This window comes from Triticum urartu, chromosome 6A (assembly GCF_056163025.1).
Source record: "Triticum urartu cultivar PI428250 chromosome 6A, HENAU_Tu73, whole genome shotgun sequence".
Classification (NCBI taxonomy): domain Eukaryota; kingdom Viridiplantae; phylum Streptophyta; class Magnoliopsida; order Poales; family Poaceae; genus Triticum; species Triticum urartu.
Genome location: NC_141878.1, coordinates 522,232,743 through 522,253,418, shown reverse-complemented (window position 1 = coordinate 522,253,418; position 20,676 = coordinate 522,232,743). Strand labels below are relative to the sequence as shown.

At 48.2% G+C, this 20,676-nt stretch overlaps 1 protein-coding gene across 1 annotated transcript; it reads right to left on the bottom strand.

Moving 5' to 3' along the window:
• Positions 1-16,560: 16,560 nt before the first annotated feature.
• LOC125537732 (ATPase GET3B) lies at positions 16,561-19,880 on the bottom strand. Its single transcript, XM_048701049.2, has 10 exons — positions 19,435-19,880; positions 19,280-19,342; positions 18,760-18,870; positions 18,531-18,605; positions 18,370-18,438; positions 18,230-18,295; positions 17,621-17,695; positions 17,425-17,523; positions 17,207-17,341; positions 16,561-17,100 (listed from the first exon to the last, which is right to left on the bottom strand). Exons 1-10 carry the CDS (start codon positions 19,786-19,788, stop codon positions 16,963-16,965), a joined length of 1,185 nt encoding a protein of 394 aa, XP_048557006.1. The 5' UTR covers positions 19,789-19,880; the 3' UTR covers positions 16,561-16,962.
• Between the last annotated feature and the right edge of the window lie 796 nt (positions 19,881-20,676).

The window sequence follows — 20,676 nt, the reverse complement described above, 5'->3', positions numbered from 1 at the left end:
TATTGCAGATGACTCCAGAGAGAATCCGGAGGACCAGCATGTCGTACGACAGCTAAAGGCTGGCGAACGTGTGCTGACTAAGGTCAGGCTGGAGAAAAACAATCTCCAAGACGCCAATACCAAACTGAGCGTGGAACTAAAAGATGTTCGAGCCCAGCTTGCGGACTCCGAGAAGGAGAATAAGCGGCTTCGACGCGGCAATTTCAGTAAGTGCTTGAACGAACCCTTAAAAGGGTGCGGCGGAGAAGCCGGGTAACAGAGTTATGTCTGCAGGTATGCTGACGGGTCGTCCCGCGGAGGAGATGCCTGGATCTGCGGGTGATCTTCTACCCGAGCTCTCACAACTGCACGAACAACTTCGGCAGGTGATGCAAGATATTACCCAGGCCTTGTGGCCATCCGTCTCCCTGCCAGAAGGCATTGGAGAGCTTGCGGAGAAGCTCAAGGGAGCACGGCGGCGCTTCCGATTATGGAAGATATCGGCCTGCCGTCAAGGTGCCAGGGAAGCCTGGGCCATGGTGAAGACGCGGTATACCAAGGCTGACCCAAACCACATGGTCGAGGTTGGGCCTATGGGGCCCGATAGGAAAGAGATCCCCGTTAGCTTAGTGTATGGGCAAGTAGAATTAGCTGCAAAGTATTCCCAATAGGATTGTAGGCTAGACAGCCTGTTGGATGGTATAGAATAGGAATTTAGTCAGTCTACATAACTATGTAATTAAAGTGACATGTATAATGCCTTCTAGCCGGATTGTAAATCATTTGTCATGGCAGACCTTTTCGCTTCAACATCGGGACCCAATAGTCTGGAGTGTATCCGAATACCCGCTTAGTTATATAAGAACCGGGGTATGCGTGGAAACCAGGCGTACGGGTCATTAGTGCTTGAACAGACAAGTATCCAACTAGTTATGTTATATTACATGGGTAGTAAGAAACATCTTCCATGGAGAATAGTTCCGTTAAGGGTTCCTTTCCCTGGGTACGCATGCCCTAAAGTGCATGTCTGGACTGCGAGAGGAGACGCAAGTAAAAACATCTGGGGGCACATATGGAAAGTAAATAAAAATCATCTTTTGTTCACCGACCGAATATTCCCTTAAGAACGCTAGCTTTCGGCTTCACCCAGTCTGAGGTACACATCCGCTAACCCGGCAGTAACAATCGCAGAGGTGCTCCCCTTATGTCCTAGCCGAATTAACGGGAACGTAGGGCATAAATACAAGAGCCAGGCAACCCAGCTTGGCCAAAACTTAAGTCATATCGATGCATATAATGGCAAAGAAAAGGTACATGCGGAAGAATAGCACATGTGCGGGGCATGAAGCCCAGATAAATAATTAAGCTTCTATGTAAGAAGCCCCCAGGTATAATGAGCGTGGTTAGCGCGTCAATAGTGTGCAAGCAAGGCACAAGTTGGCCCTTGAAGGCCTTGAGAAAGAATGAAATAAAAGAAAGGAAGAGAAAAAAGACAGATGATGTATATGCAAAAAATGGACAGAGGAAGGAGATGCACATAGAGTCCGGCACTAGGCGTAGAATCTTAGGAGCCTGGCTGCGTTCCATGGGTTCGGCTCAAGTCGATTATTCGATGCATCCCGCAGACGGTACGCTCCACCAGTCAGAACTTGGTCAATAATGAAGGGACCTTCCCATTTGGGCTCGAGCTTGGTCTTTTTGTTCTCCGGTAGGCGTAGAACTAGCTCACCAACGTTATAAGTTTTGGCCCGTACTTCTCTGCTTTGGTATCTGCGAGCCTGTTGCTGATAGAATGCGGAACAGGCTTTTGCCACGTCACGCTCCTCCTCCAGGGTGTCCAGACTATTCTGCCGGTCGAGCTCGGCTTCTCTTTCTTCGTACATGTGCACTCGAGGTGAGTCATGAATTATGTCGCAGGGCAGAACCGCCTCTACGCCGTACACCATAAAGAAGGGTGTGTGTCCGGTCATACGGTTCGGTGTGGTCCGCAGCCCCCAGAGTACAGAGTCGAGCTCCTCTACCCAGTGCGTGTTAGACTCCTTTAAGGACCGCACGAATCTGGGTTTGATGCCGCTCATGATAAGACCATTTGCTCGCTCGACTTGACCGTTGGTTTGTGGGTGATAGACAGAGGCATAATCGAGCTTAATGTCCATGTTGCTACACCAGAGTTTTACCTCGTCGGCCGTGAAATTCGTGTCATTGTCAGTGATGATGCTGTGGGGGACGCCATAACGGTGTACAACACCGGATATGAAGTCTATCACCGGTCCAGATTCGGCCGTTTTAACAGGTTTGGCTTCTATCCATTTGGTGAATTTATCCACCATGACCAGTAAGTATTTTTTCTTATGGGTTCCCCCTTTAAGGGGTCCAACCATGTCAAGCCCCCAGACCGCGAAGGGCCAGGTAATGGGGATTGTTTGGAGGGCGGTGGGTGGCATGTGGCTTTGGTTTGCAAAAAGCTGGCAACCGACGCATCGTTGGACCAAGTCCTGTGCATCTACCCAGGCCGTCGGCCAATAAAAACCTGTATGGAAGGCCTTGCTTACAAGGGCCCGGGCTGCGGCGTGGTGGCCGCTGAGTCCGGCGTGAATTTCTGCCAAAAGCTTCCGCCCTTCCTCTTCGGAGATGCACCTTTGAAGGACTCCGGTAGTGCTTTTTTATACAGCTCTCCCTCATGGACCCTGTAGGCTTTAGATCGCCGCACTATGCAGCGTGCCTCATTTTGGTCCTCGGGAAGTTCCTGCCTAGTTAGGTAGGCCAGGAATGGTTCTGTCCACGGGGCGATGATGGCCATTATTACATGGGCTAAAGGTGTTATTTCGGTGGCAGAGCCTCCGATTATGTCAGAATGTTCAGTATCGGGCGTTTTGGCCGGGTCCGGACTATTGTTACCGGTGTCCCCTTCCCATACCGCGGATGGCTTAAACAACCTCTCCAAAAAGATGTTGGGGGGACCGCATCGCGTTTTGCACCGATGCGGGCGAGGATATCCGCCGCCTGATTGTTTTCCCAAGCCACATGGTGAAATTCGAGCCCCTCGAACCGAGCTGACATCTTTAGGACGGTGTTGCGATAGGCTGCCATCTTCGGATACTTGGCATCGAAGTCTCCATTTATTTGGGATATTGCGAGGTTCGAATCCCCACGCACCTCCAGGCGTTGAATGCCCATGGAAACTGCCAACCGAAGACCATGTAACAGGGCTTCGTATTCGGCTGTGTTGTTGGAGTCTGTATACAGTATCTGTAGTACGTATTGAACTGTATCTCCGGTTGGGGACGTCAGGACGACGCCAGCCCCCAGACCGGCCAGCATTTTGGAGCCGTCGAAGTGCATGATCCAATTGGAGTATGCGCCGTACTCTTTAGGGAGTTCGGCTTCCGTCCATTCGGCGACAAAGTCGGCCAATACTTGCGATTTAATGGCTCGCCGGGGTTTGTATGTTATGTCGAACGGGAGGAGCTCAATGGTCTATTTGGCAATCCGGCCCGTGGCGTCGCGGTTATTTATAATATCATTAAGTGGTACTTCCGAGGCTACCGTAATTTAACACTCTTGAAAGTAGTGTCGCAGCTTCCGGGATGCCATGAATACCGCATAGGCTATCTTTTGATAATGTGGGTACCGTGATTTTCATGGAGTGAGGACAATGGATACATAATATACCGGCTTTTGAAGGGGGAATTTATGTCCGTCCGTTTCTCGTTCGACGACGAGCACTGCGCTTACAACCTGATGAGTTGTCACAATGTACAATAGCATTGGTTCGCCGATGTTTAGAGCGGCCAGGATTGGGTTGGTTGCCAGTATGGCTTTTATTTCTTCCAATCCGGCTGTGGCAGCGTCCGTCCACTCGAAGTGTTCGGTGCGCCGAAGGAGGCGATAAAGGGGTAATGCCTTTTCTCCTAAGCGGGAGATAAAGCGGCTTAGAGCCGCCACACATCCGGTTAATTTTTGGATTTGTTTGAGGTCCATTGGTATAGCCAACTGTGACAGAGCTCGGATTTTGGCCGGATTTGCTTCAATTCCTCTACTGGAGACAATGAAACCCAAGAGCTTTCCGGCTGGTACACCGAAAACGCATTTTTCCGGATTGAGCTTGATGTCGTATGTTCGGAGGTTGTCGAATGTGAGCCTCAAGTCGTCTATTAGAGAGTCGACGTGTTTGGTTTTGACGACCACATCATCTACGTATGCCTCTACTGTTTTGCCGATCTGTTTCTCCAGACATGTCTGAATCATGCGCTGATATGTTGCACCGGCGTTTTTGAGCCCAAAAGGCATTGTGTTGAAACAGAAGGGGCCGTATGGTGTGATAAATGCTGTTGCAGCTTGGTCGGACTCCACCATCTTGATTTGGTGGTAGCCGGAGTATACGTCGAGGAAACACAATGAATCGTGTCCTGCGGTAGCATCGATAATTTGATCGATGCGAGAGAGGGGGAAGGGATCCTTTGGGCAAGCCTTGTTGAGGTCCTTGAAATCGACACATAGGCGCCAGGATTTGTCCTTCTTTGGTACCATCACCAGGTTCGCTAGCCAGTCCGGGTGTTTTATTTCTCTAATGAATCCGGCCTCCAATAACTTGGCTAGTTCCTCTCCCATAGCTTGTCTCTTAGGTTCAGAGAAACGCCGAAGAGTCTACTTGGCCGGCTTGAATACCTTTAGAATATTAAGGCCGTGTTTGGCCAGTCTGCGTGGGATTCCTGGCATGTCTGAGGGGTGCCAGGCGAATATGTCCCAATTCTCGCGCAGGAACTCTCGTAGTGCGGCGTCCACGGCGGGGTTTAACTGTGCCCCGATGGAGGCTGTTTTTGTAGGATCCGTTGGGTGGACTTGGAATTTGACTATTTCATCCACTGGTTTAAAAGAGGTGGACTTGGATCTCTTGTCAAGTATCACGTCGTCCGTGTCCACTGTGGAGCGCAGCGCAGATAATTCCTCGGCCGCAAGGGCTTTGGATAATGCCTCGAGGGCCAATGCGGTTGTTTTGTTTTCGACGCGGAGTGTTGTGTCCGGATCACTGGTGAGAGTGATGATTCCGTTGGGCCCGGACATTTTGAGCTTCATGTACTCGTAATGGGGTATAGCTTGGAAGATCGTGAATGCCTCCCGCCCTAAAAGGGCGCGGTATCCGCTACTGAACGGGGCCACTTGGAATGTAATTTCTTCGGACCTATAGTTCTCCGGCGTGCCGAATACCACATCTAGTGTGATTTTCCCAGCACAACGTGCTTCCCGACTGGGGATGATTCCTCTGAAGGTTGTGCTGCTTTGCTCAATGCGGTTCCAGTCTATTTCCATTTTTTGAAGAGTTTCCTCATAGATGAGGTTTAATCCACTGCCGTCGTCCATGAGTACTTTGGTGAGTCGAAAGTTGTCCACAATTGGACTGAGGACCAGTGCAGCTGGTGCTGGGCTGTTCGGAATTTAGGTTCGTCACTGGCATTGAAGGTAATAGCCGTGTCACTCCATGGATTTATTGCTGCCACGTGGTAGATTTCGGCAAGGCTGCGGAGTGTTCGCTTGCGCCTATTATTTGATGTGAAGGTTTCAAAGACTGTTAATACCGTATTGTTATCCCCGGGATGGTGCTCTGTTGCATCTGGGATGAGAAGATCCTCACCACTTTTGGCCACCTGCCGGAGTACCCAACATGCTCTAAGGCTGTGTGTTGGTATGGTATCCGCTGTGCTATGAATTTTGCAGGGTCCGTTGAGCCATCCCTCCAATACGGTTCCACGCCCTATAGAGGGTCTTTGCTTCTTTGTAATTAACTCGGGTGTCTTATGATAGTGCACCCTTTTACTTCGGACTGGGTGTATATTCGGAGCCGGATTATCCCAAAATTTCGTTTCGATTTTCCAGGCGCTTTCCATCGCACAGTACTTTCGTACTATGGACGCCAAGTCAGCAAAGCGTGATATGTCACGGCGACTTATGGCGTTAAGGATTCCCTTGTCCGTGCAATTATTGCAGAAAAGTGAGACTGCGTCTTCCTCGCGACAGTCCTTAACCTTGTTCATCACAAGGAGGAATCTGGCCCAATAATGATGTACTGTTTCCTGGGGCGCTTGCCTGATGTGGGAAAGATCGTTTATGCTTGGGTGGGTGGGTGGCTTTGAGTCCAAACCCTTACCTGATCTGAGACCCAGGGGCCGAGGAGTTTCCAATCTTGGAAGTTCGGGTTTCGGGATGTTGCCCGATAAGTCTGGCCCGCCGCCTGACTCTAGGTTCAGGGCTTGGGTGAAGTCCTCCCGTAAATGGGTATCCGGCTCGGAGAGCTCAGGAATCCGGACATAGTTAGTCCTTAAGATAGAGGAAGAATCGCCGCATTGTTCCTCCACCACCGCAATATGATGGGTGACCGGTGGAGAGTTCATCTCCCTTTGATCGGGTTTAAGCCCAATCCGATCATAGTCCGTAGCGACTCTCAAGGCAGCGATGCGATCCAAGAGCTCGTTTAGGGATGAGAGCTCCATTGGATCCATCTGCTCGGCAAATTCCGAGCCGACGTGGAGGCTGTTCTCGATGACCCGAGAAGTCATCGTCGGTGCAGCAGCCGAACGGGCGGTCATGATGAAACTGCCTAGCCGGAGAGTTTGGCCGACAGCCAGGGCTCCCCCGGTGGTAATGTTGTTTTTAACAACGAGACGAGGTGTCCTACCTTAGGCGACGGCATAGTGGAACTCTCAATGAAAGCACCAATGTCGGTGTCAAAACTGGCGGATCTCGGGTAGGGGGTCCCGAACTATGCATCTAAGGCGGATGGTAATAGGAGACAGGGGACACGATGTTTACCCAGGTTCGGGCCCTCTTGATGAGGTAAAACCCTACACCCTGCTTGATTATTCTTGATTATATGAGTGTTACAAGAGTTGATCTACCACGAGATCTGAGAGGCTAAACCCTAAAAGCTAGCCTATGGTATGATTGTTGTTGTCCTACGGACTAAAACCCTCCGGGTTATATAGACACCGGAGGGGGCTAGGGTTATACAAGGTCGGTTACAAAGGAGGAGATATACATATCCGTATTGCCTAGCTTGCCTTCTACGCCAAGTAAAAGTCTCATCTGGACACGAGACGAAGTCTTCAATCTTGTATCTTCATAGTCCAACAGTCCGGCCAAAGGATATAGTCCGGCTGTCCGGAGACCCCCTAATCCAGGACCCCCTCACTCATTGTTGGGTTCGACACTCTTATTTATCGAAAAAGGCTACAGATGCCCCCCCTACGCTTGTGGGTTATCACAAGAATCAAAAGCCTTCGAGATATAAAGTTTTGAACAAGATGTTTGACATTGCAAGGGTCTCGCAATTGCCTAGACTAGACCCGGGCATGGATAGCCCGGCCCGACGACCCAGCCTGAGCCTGGCCCGAGAAACCTAGGTTGGGTCAGGCTGGGCTTGTCATTCATGTCGGGCTCGAGCGTTGTTTTGCAGCTCAGAAGGTAGTTCGGGCCGCGCTTGGGCTTTTGTATTTTGGACCAGGCTTTCGGGCTTCAGGTCGGTCTTGCATGTGTGTACAGTAGAAAACTACGTCCAAGCTGGGCTTTCAGGCTTCGGGCTGGATTTTGGGTCGGGCTCGAGCTTGAAAATAGAGGTGTATTTCGGGCTTTGGGCCGGCTCTAGCTTGAGAAAGGAAGGTCGGGCTTTTACAAGCCCGGCACGCCCGGTGTTTGTCGGGTTTAGCCTAGACATAGATGACATTGTTGTGTATGTACCGACCCTTGGTAAAGGCATGATAAGGAGCCACATGGAAAGTATCTAGTGCATCCAATCATTTGGTGCTAGTAGTGCACCCGGTAACCCTACCTTGCCAATCATCTAGTGTATTCTGAAGCCAAGCTTGTTCCATGAGGCTTATCCAGAGGATGTTTTTTATTTGCATTCACGCCTTTTAGAAAGAGCCGCTAAATCAATTCCTCTTTTAGGCGAAGGAAGTATTTAAAAGTATCCTATTTACAAATGTTGCAAAATTCTAAAACTCAATTATGTTGTAGAAGTAACAAGAATCTATCATATCACAAAATTTTAGATGCAAATTCAAAACATGGCAGGAGAAAAAAATGACAAATTCAATGATGATAAAAGAAAATGGGCCAAATTGAAGGCCCAGTTCACATTGTATACGATTCACATTGTGATTTGTCTTTTTATATAGATAAGTATTTTGCATTTTGGTCTAAATTTTATACCAGGGTACATATGTATCGTATTTACATCGTCATATACTATTAAGTTTTTTAGTGCTTCTAAAGTTTCTGTGATCAGGTGCACGGATAACACCAAATGCTCCATCGCAAAAAAAAGACAACACCAAATGTTCCAATGCACCATATGATTTCCGAGGAGCCCTGCAATTCAACAATTGGGTCTATCTGCGCCGAAGTCGACCGAGGAAAACTTACTAATTAGTCGGTGGCTCTACCCATCTAATCTAAGGGCGTCTACAATAGAATATGCAAATTTGGAGATGTAAAATAGAAGATGTAAAAAATTACATCTTTAAAAAGTGCTTTTTGCATCTTCAAAAAAGTGCCAACTTCAATAGAAGATGTATATCGGAGATGTAAAACAACAACTCCAATAAAAGATGCAAATGGAGATGTAAAACTATACTTCAACTATTACTTCATTTGAAACATATACTTCAAACATAGCAAATTCAACTACTACTTCATTTCAAACATAATAATTAAACAACGTTCTAATTGTAAACATAGCAAACTCAACTACTATTACATTCTCTCTACCTCTACAACATGACAAGAACCTTAAGTGAAGACATGAAATGACACATAGCCTACATCGAGAAATAACTTTCTTTTAATCATACTTACTAAATATAGCAAAAGAAAATCCTTTATCTATTACTCCATCCGTGAAGAAATATAAGAGCGTTTAAAGCATCTATAGTCGTAGGTTGCAAATTCAGTCCCTCAAACGCCCGCGGACGCGTCCGGGGCACTGACCGGGCATGCCTCAGTTGTTCAATTCCACACCCGCGTCCCTCATATCCAAACCCTCAAAACCATACAACCCTTGCAACGCTACATAAAAACACGTTCATATCCCGGTTCATCGGATCAACATTGCATCACCAGACAAAAGAAGCATAGTTACACTAGAAACAACTTAAAACATAATGGGGAAGGGTGGAGAAATCACCATTTCCTCGCCGGACCCTTCCCCTTTTGGTAGTCGGCGCGACTGTGCCACTCCTCCATATAGGAGTCGGCATGTGGAGATGCGTCGTCGTCGGAGCTGGAGGTGGAGCCGCCCGCCAGGTTGGAGTCAAAGTCACACCTCATGCCAGGCAGCCTGCGGAGCGGGCGATCCTGCTCCTTTGCATGGCAGGCCGCCTTCGCCGCCGCCTCCTTGTTTGTCTCGCGCACCGACAACTCGATGGCAAGTCGGAGCGCTTGGCATTCTTGCGTGCGAGGACCGACGCGAGGAGCGTGGCCTCGGGATCGACCGGCGTGCTTGCGCGCGAACGACGCGCGGACATCTCGTCTCCCGCTGCTGCCCTCTCCCCCCACCCGCTGCCGCTTGCGCCAAGCTGCTCGTGCCTCGGACCCGGGCGTCCGAGTGCGTGACGGCTCCGGCGTGAGCACGAGGACCCAGCGGTTGCCGGGTACCATATTCAGAGCAGAGGGTGGTGGTGGTGGTGGGCGGCTTACTTGGAGGAGCAGCGCGGAGCAACTGGAGCTGTGCGCCGGGCGGGAAGGGCCGACAACGTCGTTGGCACTGCGTCGACGGGTGCTGGGCAGTGACGAAGTTGACCCGCCGTTGTCCGATCCGCCTTGGTCGACCATCGAACGCCTCAACATGATGCAGAGGGCGACCTCCTCCACATTGTCGGGCTTCGCTTCGCGCAGCGGGCTTGCCCAGTCGTCGTCTGAGCCGGATTCCCCACCGGAGGCAGCGCTGCTTCGGTCGCCGGCTATCGAATGCGCTCGGAGGGGATCGGAAGTGAAGTGGGCGAAGATGGGATTGAAGTGGAGTTCGGATCGACTGCGGTCTAGGGTTTTCCGGATAGGGATATTTGTGGGGCAGGCGTGGGCCAAGCCGGGCCAAGCCGACGTGACGGACGCGTCCGGGCCGCCCCATATTTGAGCTGGATTGGGGGGGTCGATCAGTCCAGGCGTCTGAGGCCTGTTTGAAGCGCCCGGCTGGATCGAAATTTCGTGATCGGTCAGTGACCGGGCGGGCTGCTCGAATGTCTGAGGTGGGCTTGGGGTGCCCGCTTGTAGATGCTCTTAGAGCAACTCCAATGCGCCGACCCAAACGGACAATGATTTTGTCCGCTTTTTGTCCGTTTGGGTCGGCCCGGCGGACACCCATGTTGTAAGTGCAACTATCCCTGGATGGTTTTGGTAATTCCTAACAATATATAGCTCATTGAGCTAACATTATTCCAAGATTAATATTTCAGGAAAAGCTCAATGAATGGCATGGCATGGATGAGGAAAGTGGATCCCTCAAAATTCTAAGGACAAGAAGTTTGGCTCAAACTTCAAGATCAAGACTCTACATTTTATATTTTAGTGATCCAAGATCACATTGAGTCTATAGGAAAAGCCAATACTATCAAGGAGGGATGAGGTGTTGCTTAATGGCTTGCTTGCTCAAAATGCTTAGTGATATGCTCCAAAATCCTCAACTACCTTCCCACATCCACATATGACCTAAACCAAAAGTCAAACTCGGCCCCACCGATTCTTTCTATCCGGCGCCACCGAGTTTCAAATGTCATAGCCACTGCCACAAACCCTAGGCAAATCGGTCTCACCGATAGGGATCTCGGTCTCACCGAGATGGGATTGTAATCTCTCTGTTTCCCTTCGTAACGTTTCGGTCTTACCGAGATGAGCGATCGATCCCACCGAGATTGCAATGTAAACTCTCTGTTTCCCTTTTGTAACATTTCGGTCTCACCGAGATGAGCAAATCGGTCCCACCGAGTTTACCTGACCAACTCTCTGGTTAGCTTATTACCAAAATCAGTCCCACCGAGTTTGTGTAATCGGTCACACCGAGATTACGTTATGCCCTAACCCTAACCATATCGGTCCTACCGAGTTGCATCTCAGTCCCACCGAAAATCCTAACGGTCACTAGGTTTGCTGAATCGGTCCGACCGAGTTTAACCATTCGGTCCCACCGAGTTTGGCAAATTGTGTGTAACGGTTAGATTCTGTGTGGAGGCTATATATACCCCTCCACCCACTCTTCATTCGTGGAGAGAGCCATCAGAACATACCTACACTTCCAATACACATTTTCTGAGAGAGAACCACCTACACTTGTGTTGAGGTCAAGATATTCCATTCCAACCATATGAATCTTGATCTCTAGCCTTCCCCAAGTCGCTTTCCATTCAAATTTTCTTTCCACCAAATCCAAATCCTGTGAGAGAGAGTTGAGTGCTGGGGAGACTATCATTTGAAGCACAAGAGCAAGGAGTTCATCATCAACACACCATTTGTTACTTCTTGGAGAGTGGTGTCTCCTAGATTGGCTAGGTGTCACTTGGGAGCCTCCGACAAGATTGTGGAGTTGAACCAATGAGTTTGTAAGGGCAAAGAGATCGCCTACTTCGTGAAGATCTACCGCTAGTGAGGCAAGTCCTTTGTGGGCGACGGCCGTGATGGAATAGACAATGTTGCTTCTTCGTGGACCCTTCGTGGGTGGAGCCCTCCGTGGACTCGCGCAACGGTTACCCTCCGTGGGTTGAAGTCTCCATCAACGTGGATGTACGATAGCACCACCTATCGGAACCACGACAAAAACATACGTGTCTTCAATTGCGTTTGAATCCTCCAAACCCTTCCCTTTACATTCTTGCAAGTTGCGTGCTTTACTTTTCGCTGCTCATATACTCTTTTGCATGCTTGCTTGAATTGTGTGGAGATTGCTTGACTTGTGCTAAGATAGCTAAAATCTGCCAAGAACTAAAATTGGGAAAATGCTAGATTTTTATTTGGTCAAGTAGTCTAATCACCCCCCTCTAGACATACTTTCGATCCTACACATGTCCGTTTCCGTGTTTGGGTCGGTGCATGCTCCCACGCGATGCTCCCAGTGCCACTTCGCTTGGTGCACTAGGACGGCGATCCGTTGCCTTGGCCGGCGGGAAGATGACGGCGGAGTGGAGGGGGGAAGCGCGCGGGGAGACGGCGGGGCCCTTGCCCTTTCCTTTGCCGGAGAAGAGGCCCATTGCGGTGGCTAGGGTTTGCTAGGCTTTTGTCGCCGGTAGGGGAGCACAAGGGTGGCGATATGGGGACGGGGCGTCTGGAAGCGGATGAAGACGGCCCCCCACCGCACGCTCGGATTAAAAAAGGCCGACTGCCGTCGCTGACGCGTAGGCCTGTGGTGAGCGGTCGTCATTAATAAAGCTGACCGCGGTAGTTGGGCGGCCGCTTGGTGGGGACGTGGCGGACACAGAAAAGACGCGTGAGGCGTTCGCTTCGCGTCCACGTCGACGAGTTTTTGTCGCAAATTTAGACCGCAAATGGGTCCGTGTGGACGCCAAGCTGACGCGTTTTGCGAATGGATCGGCGTGTTGACCCAAACGAACGGCGACGGACGAAATGGGTATCAGAACCCCACCGCAGCTAGGAGAGACGTTTGTGCATGCATGGAGGCAGAATGTAAGGGCCTGTTTGGTTCCAATAAGTCACGTGACCTGAGCACACCTTCCCACCTTGTTTTTTTAATGTAAAGGTAATGGGACTCACGTAAAAAGGGGTGACTTATAAGTTTTAAGTTGGGGTGAAGCAACTTATGAGTTATAAGTTGGAATGACTTTTGAGTCCGTTTGACAAAATAAGTCATTTTTTGCACTTTTCGACTTATAAGTTGGTCACTTATTTAAAATCAAACAGGGCCTAATTCCCCACCCCTAAGCATTGAATGGAGCAGTAGTGCGCTGCCGTTCCTGGTGATCATGATGAAGAAGCGGTCTATTCAGGGTCAGTTCGTTCCTTGCTGTGTTTCAAACAGGCTGGGCAGGCAAACGCGAATAGCAACGCACACAAGTACACTGACAGGACGGATTGGGCGCCTGTGCCCGTCAAGGCTTCTGCACTGGCAGAGTGGCAGGGCAACACTTGCCTCCTCGACACCGTCCATTGGCTGTTCCGGTAGGCAAGAGCCATGCCCAGGAGCATGCAACGTCGGACGCAGCCGTTCTGTTGGCTTTCTAATGCTTTTTTTGCAAGGCGAAAATGGTCGAGTATCTTGGATAAATTTGACAAATTTAACCTATGGACGAAATCAAATTACAGAATAAATTGTTCATGAAACTATTTCACACGGCTGACTTTTTGTGTGACGTCCGACACAAAGGCGCCACACTATATTGTGCAACGCCTCACAGATAGGCGCTACACGTCTGGCCAGCGTTGCACCCCAGACTGTTTAAAAATTGCTAAGTCATTGTGCAGAGCCTAAGAGCTAGGCGCTGCACTGTATAGTGTGACGCCTAGCTCTCAGGCGCTGCACTAGTGGTTGCACTACAAAATGAAGCAACCACTAGTGCAATGTCTAGAAGTTAGGCGCTACACTGTATAGTGTGGCGCCTAACTCTCAGGCGCTGCACACCGACTTAGTAATTTTTGGATCACACGGGTGCGACGCTGGCCAGGCGTGTAGCGCCTATCTATGAGGCGTTGCATGGTGTAGTGTGACGCTTTCGTGTCGGGCGTCACACAAAAAGGTCAGCCGCATGAAATAGTTTCATGAACTGTTCATTTTTGTGATTTGATTTTGTCCATAGGTTAAATTTGTTAATTTTTTCAGTATCTTGCTCGTCATCGGTACCGCGCGAAATCTACGGGATCTAGCAGGAGATCTTCTGCGGTGACCGTGGCACTAGGCAGCAGCATAGTTTCCGGCAGAGCAGCTTTTCCGTGGCCAGCCGGTGCAGCCACTGCTGGCTCCCGAGGTGGAATATTCATGATGCATGCGCGGCGCGTATGCAGGGCAAGATCAGTTGCTGCAGCCGCCAAGGCTTTGCCTCTATTGTCATGACGTATTAAGAGGCTGTTTGGATTGTGACAATCTTTGTCATATATTGTCATATAATTTTTGGTATATTTGTCACATTTGTTTTAATTGAGTTGCTTAAATTATTAGCCACACTTTGGCTTGCCTAAAAAAATCTTGTCACACTTTTTGTGTCTATAACATGTGTGGTTCACTGCTCATAAAAAAATCCTTGCCTTAGGTGTGACTAGAACCAAACACCTACCTAACTTGATCAAATTTGCCTAAAGTTAGGTGTGACAAAGTGTGGCTGGGAACTAAACAACCCCTAAATCACATTGGTGATTTTAGAAAAGAAAAATGAATCACATTAGTCAGAAATGTATATGTGTATTTCAGGGAAATTCGTGTAAAATAGTTTTCATTGCATAAAAAAGTTTTTTCCTTCTTCTCAAGAGCATGCAAATTGCACGTTTTATGGGAGGCAAAGGGTAAAATGCAAGAAAGATAGACAGCTCCCACCACACCCCGATAAGTAGTAAATCTAACACCAACTCCATTTCAACCGCCTGAACTAACAAGGTCTACAAGACCGCGTCTCAACCAAAGTTGATCACTTCTGAAAAGCAACAACTTCAAAAGAACTGCATTTGCCGACGCGCCAATCACTCTTGGGCGCCTAAAAGAGTTGGCAGATGAGTGGCGAGACTCGAATAGCGCGAAGGAAGCCATCATCTTTGATTCACCCGTGATGGCGTGCATAACACCCTTTAAGAACAATCCGGAACAACCATGAGACCAAAGAAACGCAAAATGATCTCCAAGCTATGTCTTCAGAAAAGATGCTCCCAACAAAGGAACGACATCGAAGACGTCGTCATCGCCGATCTAGGTATGAACCTAGGCTTTAGCCCAAAGACAACAAACCGAGTGAGAGAGAGAGCGAGGTGCCAACACACCACAAGAGCGTCGTCACCGCTAGCATCAACCGGAGCCATGTAGGACTTTCGTTAGTATTGTCACACACCTACATCCCAACCCACCAGAAAGAGGCAACACCACCCAATATGGTTCACTCCGCCTCCGCCGCAACACCTCAACGTAGCAGCCACCTCGTCACGCTACACCAGCACCTCCGTCAATATGGCCGACACCACTACATCGAGCCCACCACAACGCCCAACTGCAGCTGAGCCATAGCGCCACCACGCCTAACAACAGCCATGGTCGAGCGCCGCCACCAAGATGCGGCAAGGATGGACCAGAGGCTCAGGCTGCTGCCGCTGTCGAGCGGCACCACCAGATGTGGGTCGCCCCACCACCATCGTCGTCAAGCGGGGATGCCGTCGGATCATCACTACGCTGCCAAGAGCACCGACAGACAGATCCAAGCCGTCGTCGGAGGGAGGGAAGCGGGAAGTCGCGCTGGGGAGATGCCTTCCCTCCCCCCCTCTCCAGCTGTCAGCACCGCTTGAGCTTTGCCCCGCAGTGGCCCACAGTCCACGGTAGCAGCAAGGGAGGAAGGCAAGGATGGGCCGGCCATGCGTGGATTGGGGATATTTTTTTTCCCTGTATTGCCTGCGTAAAACGGTTACATCCTCAACTAAAAGCGCCAAAATAAAATTATGGGGGCGGGGGGTCCTGGTGCTACACATTGGCTCCTCCTCGCGAGGATTACAAATTAGAAAATGTGCAACCTTGTTTTGCTTCCCTAGGACAATCGTCAAATTTAAGGTGACGGCCGCGCGCCTTCAGCTCGTTTTAGTATTTGTAGTTGTCGCTAGGTGGTCTATGGATCTGGATGTAATTTTTATTATTTTCGGTATCCGTTGTACTGCCATGATCGAAGATGAATAGATCAGAATTTTTTCTATTTTTTTTTGCAAAACCCCCACACAAAAAGAAGTACATTCATAGATAGCCACCACACGAGCGATCTTGACAAAAAAAAACTCCTCATTGACGCTTGGTTACGAGCGCACGCCCATTTATTAAATTTTGACTACAAAAATAGTTTGAAATTTTCAGTATATGACATATATTTCCCTTTTGTTGTGACCACGCACAGACTATTTCTGTGTGTTTTTTCTAATATCCTCCTGCACATGTTTGTACTGCATTGCGTTGCTGCAAGTTTTATACTCCCTCCGTTCCCTGATACTCCTATAAGAGACATTTTAGTATGTATATTCACTCATTTTAGTATGTATGTAATCAATATATTGAAATAGCTAAAATGTCTTATATTAGGGACGGAGGGAGTAATACATTGTGCATTGCATCTTTTTGCACCGAGCTGCGTTTTACAGGGCGTACCCAAATTAATAAACTATTAGCAAATGTTTACTGGAAAGTCTAAATTCATCGCATTAGATCAGTTCAGTCCAATAATTTGCAAACCTACATATTTGGCATCAGACCTAGCACACTGCAAGTGTTGATTTCCCATAAATTAGGCCCAGTACCGCCGACTATGTCACTTCAGTTGCCACGCATGCCCTAGATCACACGTGGATTACTTGTCAGCGAATGGCCAGGAGCGATATTAAACTCTTTGTTTTCCCAAGCTGCCACACGAGCGATTTCGACAAACACTCCTCATTGCTATTAACATTTACATGCCGCACATAGAATTTTTGTTTACAAAGTTTTGGATCTGAAATCCCACAAGTGATCCTGTAAGGACAAAGAAGCAGAACACTGCGGTAACTGGGCTGCATTGGCAGGATAATGCAGCTGTGTAACCAATCTTGTAGTATTACTGTCAAGTATAGCAAATCCCTTTTCTCATAAAAAAAGTATAGCAAACCCCATATGCTAGCTCAGTGAAACCCTCTGGATTTATGTGCTATTTACTCACGTTAGGGATGGGCATCTGCTAAGCTGGATTCTACCCAGTAGCTCTAGAGAACTTGGATTGGATAAACAGTTGTATCGACCAAGTAGTTCCACCCGAAGTTATCACATTTTCCCGCAAACTAAGATCACTTCCACACTATATCACCCAAAAACTTGAGAGCAGGAACTCCTCTAATTTCCATGTCCACGAGAGGTGCTTGCATTATGTTCAGTCCCATCAACTCTGGATCATTCTTTATCATATCCAATGCACGTGTTTGATCCTGCATGAAACAAAATGCATAAGCTGCCCTTGCACATTGGTGGTTTCTGCAAGCAGATCATTAGTTGAAGATCAAAATTATTAGTAGTGTCAATTCTCCATTGTACCTTCCTTTTTATAGCACAAAATTTACAGTCTGATGATGAAGGTGGTAGAACTTGGTTAACAATAAGTCTCCTTACAGGAACACTTTCCTTTTGCAAGGAAGAATGTAATCTCGCTGATTCACTGATTGCCATGACCTGAAAATGGCAAAAAAAGGGCAACTATTATTACTGGGACATATAAATAGAGAAGGGGCTGCGGAGGTGAGGAGAAAATTTACCGTTGGAATCGTCACGATTATAAATTCAGTCGATTCTGTGTCACGGAAAAGCTCTCGCACCTTGACCATCCTTTCTCTGAGTTGCTCCAATTTGTTCGCCTTGAGAAGGAGAATAATGAGTTCAAAGTTTTAAACACCTACCTGGTGAAGAAACAATACATTCCAGTTTAACAGAGGAACTGAACAAGGAACTTACTGCATCCTGCTGTTGAACTTCTTGTCCAAATACTGATTTAATAGCTGATGTTGCTGAAGCAATCTTGCTCCTAAGCTGGATGGCAGGAAAAGTTAAATTAGTATAAAAAACATCAGCTAGATGGAATATAGCTATTTGTCACGGGATTTAAAGAACTTCAAGTGAAATACTTGTTAAAGTTCCAAAGATACTGGATGGAATAGACAAAACAATATACGAATACTTAATATTCATGTTATTTGGACATATGAAGCAGGTGAAGGGGAAATTTCTGAGGTCTGGTAACCATAACTGACAAAATACTAGACCTCACTTACTGTAAAACAATTGAAACATAGTACTGAATAGACGAGTATTTAAGACCCAATTTCACAAGTTAACATAAAGGCACAATGCGAAGTTGCACAAACAAGCACAAATGAGCAAAGGGTACAGCAGCAGCAATGCATTGGCTTCTACTATTGTTTATCCAGAAAAATAACAGAAGAGATATGGCAAACAATTTTGGTAACACAAAATAAGTTGACTTTTTCTTCATTCAGCCATTTAATATGCGGTCTGGGCCTTGCATCTTAACATGATAGCACATCACACTAAAGACAATAGTACCTTCAAAATCTTCCCGATGGATGCATCAAGGAAGTCTGGCAAAGATAATAACCGGAGTGTATGGCCCTGTCAATAGGTGAGGCAAATCATAATGTGATTGTCAAGAGTCAACTTTGAATTCACAGAGATATGGTCATTACCGTAGGAGCAGTGTCAAATACAATGCGGCTAAACATGCTATACTCCGGTGCTTCGAGGAATTGTATAACCTGAGGTGGCATGCAAATAGGAAATCACAAGCTAGAGCTAGAAGAAACAAGCGAAGTAGGGAGACTATAAGCCTGGAGCCATCTCTTTTTACCTTTGAAATTGCTATTGCTTCATCCAATCCTGGTGGTGGTGTGTCCAATAACTCGCCCAGTTTTAACTCCCCAAGCTGTATTTGACAAAGAATAAAGATGATAATTATAAAACAGAAGCTGGACAGAGCAATTCAGGTTAATAACAATCAAGAGAACACCTACGACTGAACGTAATGTACACGAAATAATGTATTGTTAGCAAAAGTAGCCAGAAATATTGCCATGTACCTGGTCGGCAAGAATCCCTAGGCCCATGCCGTCCATGAAATCTTTTACTCCGGTCCCTCCATTCTTTTGGTTTATTGTCCGAAACTCTTCACGAGACTTCTCAGGATTTATCTGTGCCAGAATCACAAAATGTAACATTCAAGCCATGCAATTCAAGATTCTAGACCAAGTGATACACACGATTAAACCAGGCCTCCACTACTTGTGAATCCACAGAACTAAACCCTTGTGATCCCTGAATCTTTTCTCAAATTTAACAGTTGAGTTTTCCCTGATATTAAAATTGAAATGGTTTTAATGAATTAGTCCTGTTAACATTGCATCAATAAAAGAAGATACCACATATGCAAACTTTTCAAGGGAAATTACTGATAGAAGTTGGCTGAATTATTAGAGTATACTTGAACTATTGGCACAACACAAAACAGTAGCACTCCAATGTATTAGCATTTATTAATTATTAGCATAGGGGTGTCAGATAGACTGTCTTCGGCGCTGTTGACATACCAATGTAACTCACCTCAAGCGCAAACAATGGCGAATCAGTACCTTCGACAGGCGCGAGAGCCCCACCAGTCAAATCCTAAAACACGCAGCCAGGGGCAATGTTACAAATACATCAGGAGTGCAAACCCAGAGCGAACTCACTGGAAGAGCTGGAGGCTGGTGGGTGACCTGCGCAAACGAATCGCTCAGGGAGTGCGCGGGGTCGGTGGAGACGACGAGGGTGGGGTGGCCGCTGTTGGCGAAGCGCACGGCCAGCGAAGCCGCGCAGCTCGTCTTCCCGACGCCCCCCTTCCCGCCGAGCATGTAGTACCGGCGCGTCGTGCGGGCCGCCATCTCCTCGAACCCCAGCTCCTCGGCCCCCTCCTTCGCGGACGGGGCGGCCTCCGCCGCGGCCGAGGCGCGCAGGCGCAGCGGCGCGTAGCGGAGGGGGCGCCTTAACGGGAGGCGCGCGGAGCGGGCGGGCGCCGCCAGGGAGAGGCGGTGCGCCGCGGCGTGGAGGTGCGGGGAGGCGGTCGCGAGCATCGTGGATGAGGGGGGGAGATGGGTTCGCCTGTTCGGGTTTCTCTTCTCCGCTTCTGGTTGATTTTCTGCCGAGTGAGGACGACGAGGCCGGTCTCTCGCACCAGCGCGGAGGAGCACGGTGCCACCGTCTGCCACGCCGCCTCCGCCCGCGAGGCAGCCCAACCCCGCCCGGCCTGTCTGTGCTTGCCAAACCCACGAACATTCAGGTCTTCAACGAGTCAGCTGGCCCATCTAAACCAAACCATGCATGGGGGGCATTTCCCGAAATCACTACTTTGAGGAGTACTTCTTCTAAAGATCACTCCCACCTCTAAAACCATGCGTTCAAAGCTTGAAACGTTTTCACTGCTGGATCCCTCGCGTCGAAAGTAGATCACATGTTGATAAGTTTTGACAAACTCATTTTTCACGAAAAAACAGACAAAAAAATTGAACCGGGAGCATGTTTGTTTTTCCTTTCTAGAAGCCGTTTCCGAGAGGCACGACATGCCTCTCGCGGAAGCAAATCTATACCTCTTGCTGAAGTAAAATCGTGCATCTCATGAAAAAACAAACAAAAAACTTATATTTTTCGTTTCTGAAAGGCACGGCCATGCCTCTCGCGGAAGCAAAATCATGCCTCCCACAGAAGAAAAAAAGACACATTTTTTCGGTTTTCAAGAGGCACGGTCGTGCCTCTCACAGAAACAAAACGGTGCCTCTCGCGGAAGCAAAACCGTGTGTCTCGCGAAAGAAAAATAAAGTAAAAATGTGTTTTTTATTCCGTTTCCGAAAGGCATGGTCATGCCTCTCGCGGAAGAAAAAACATGCCTCTCATAGAAGGAAAAACAAAAAAATGCATTTTTTCGCGCAGATTTTTTTCTTGGTTTTTTGCCTGAAAAGTTAGAA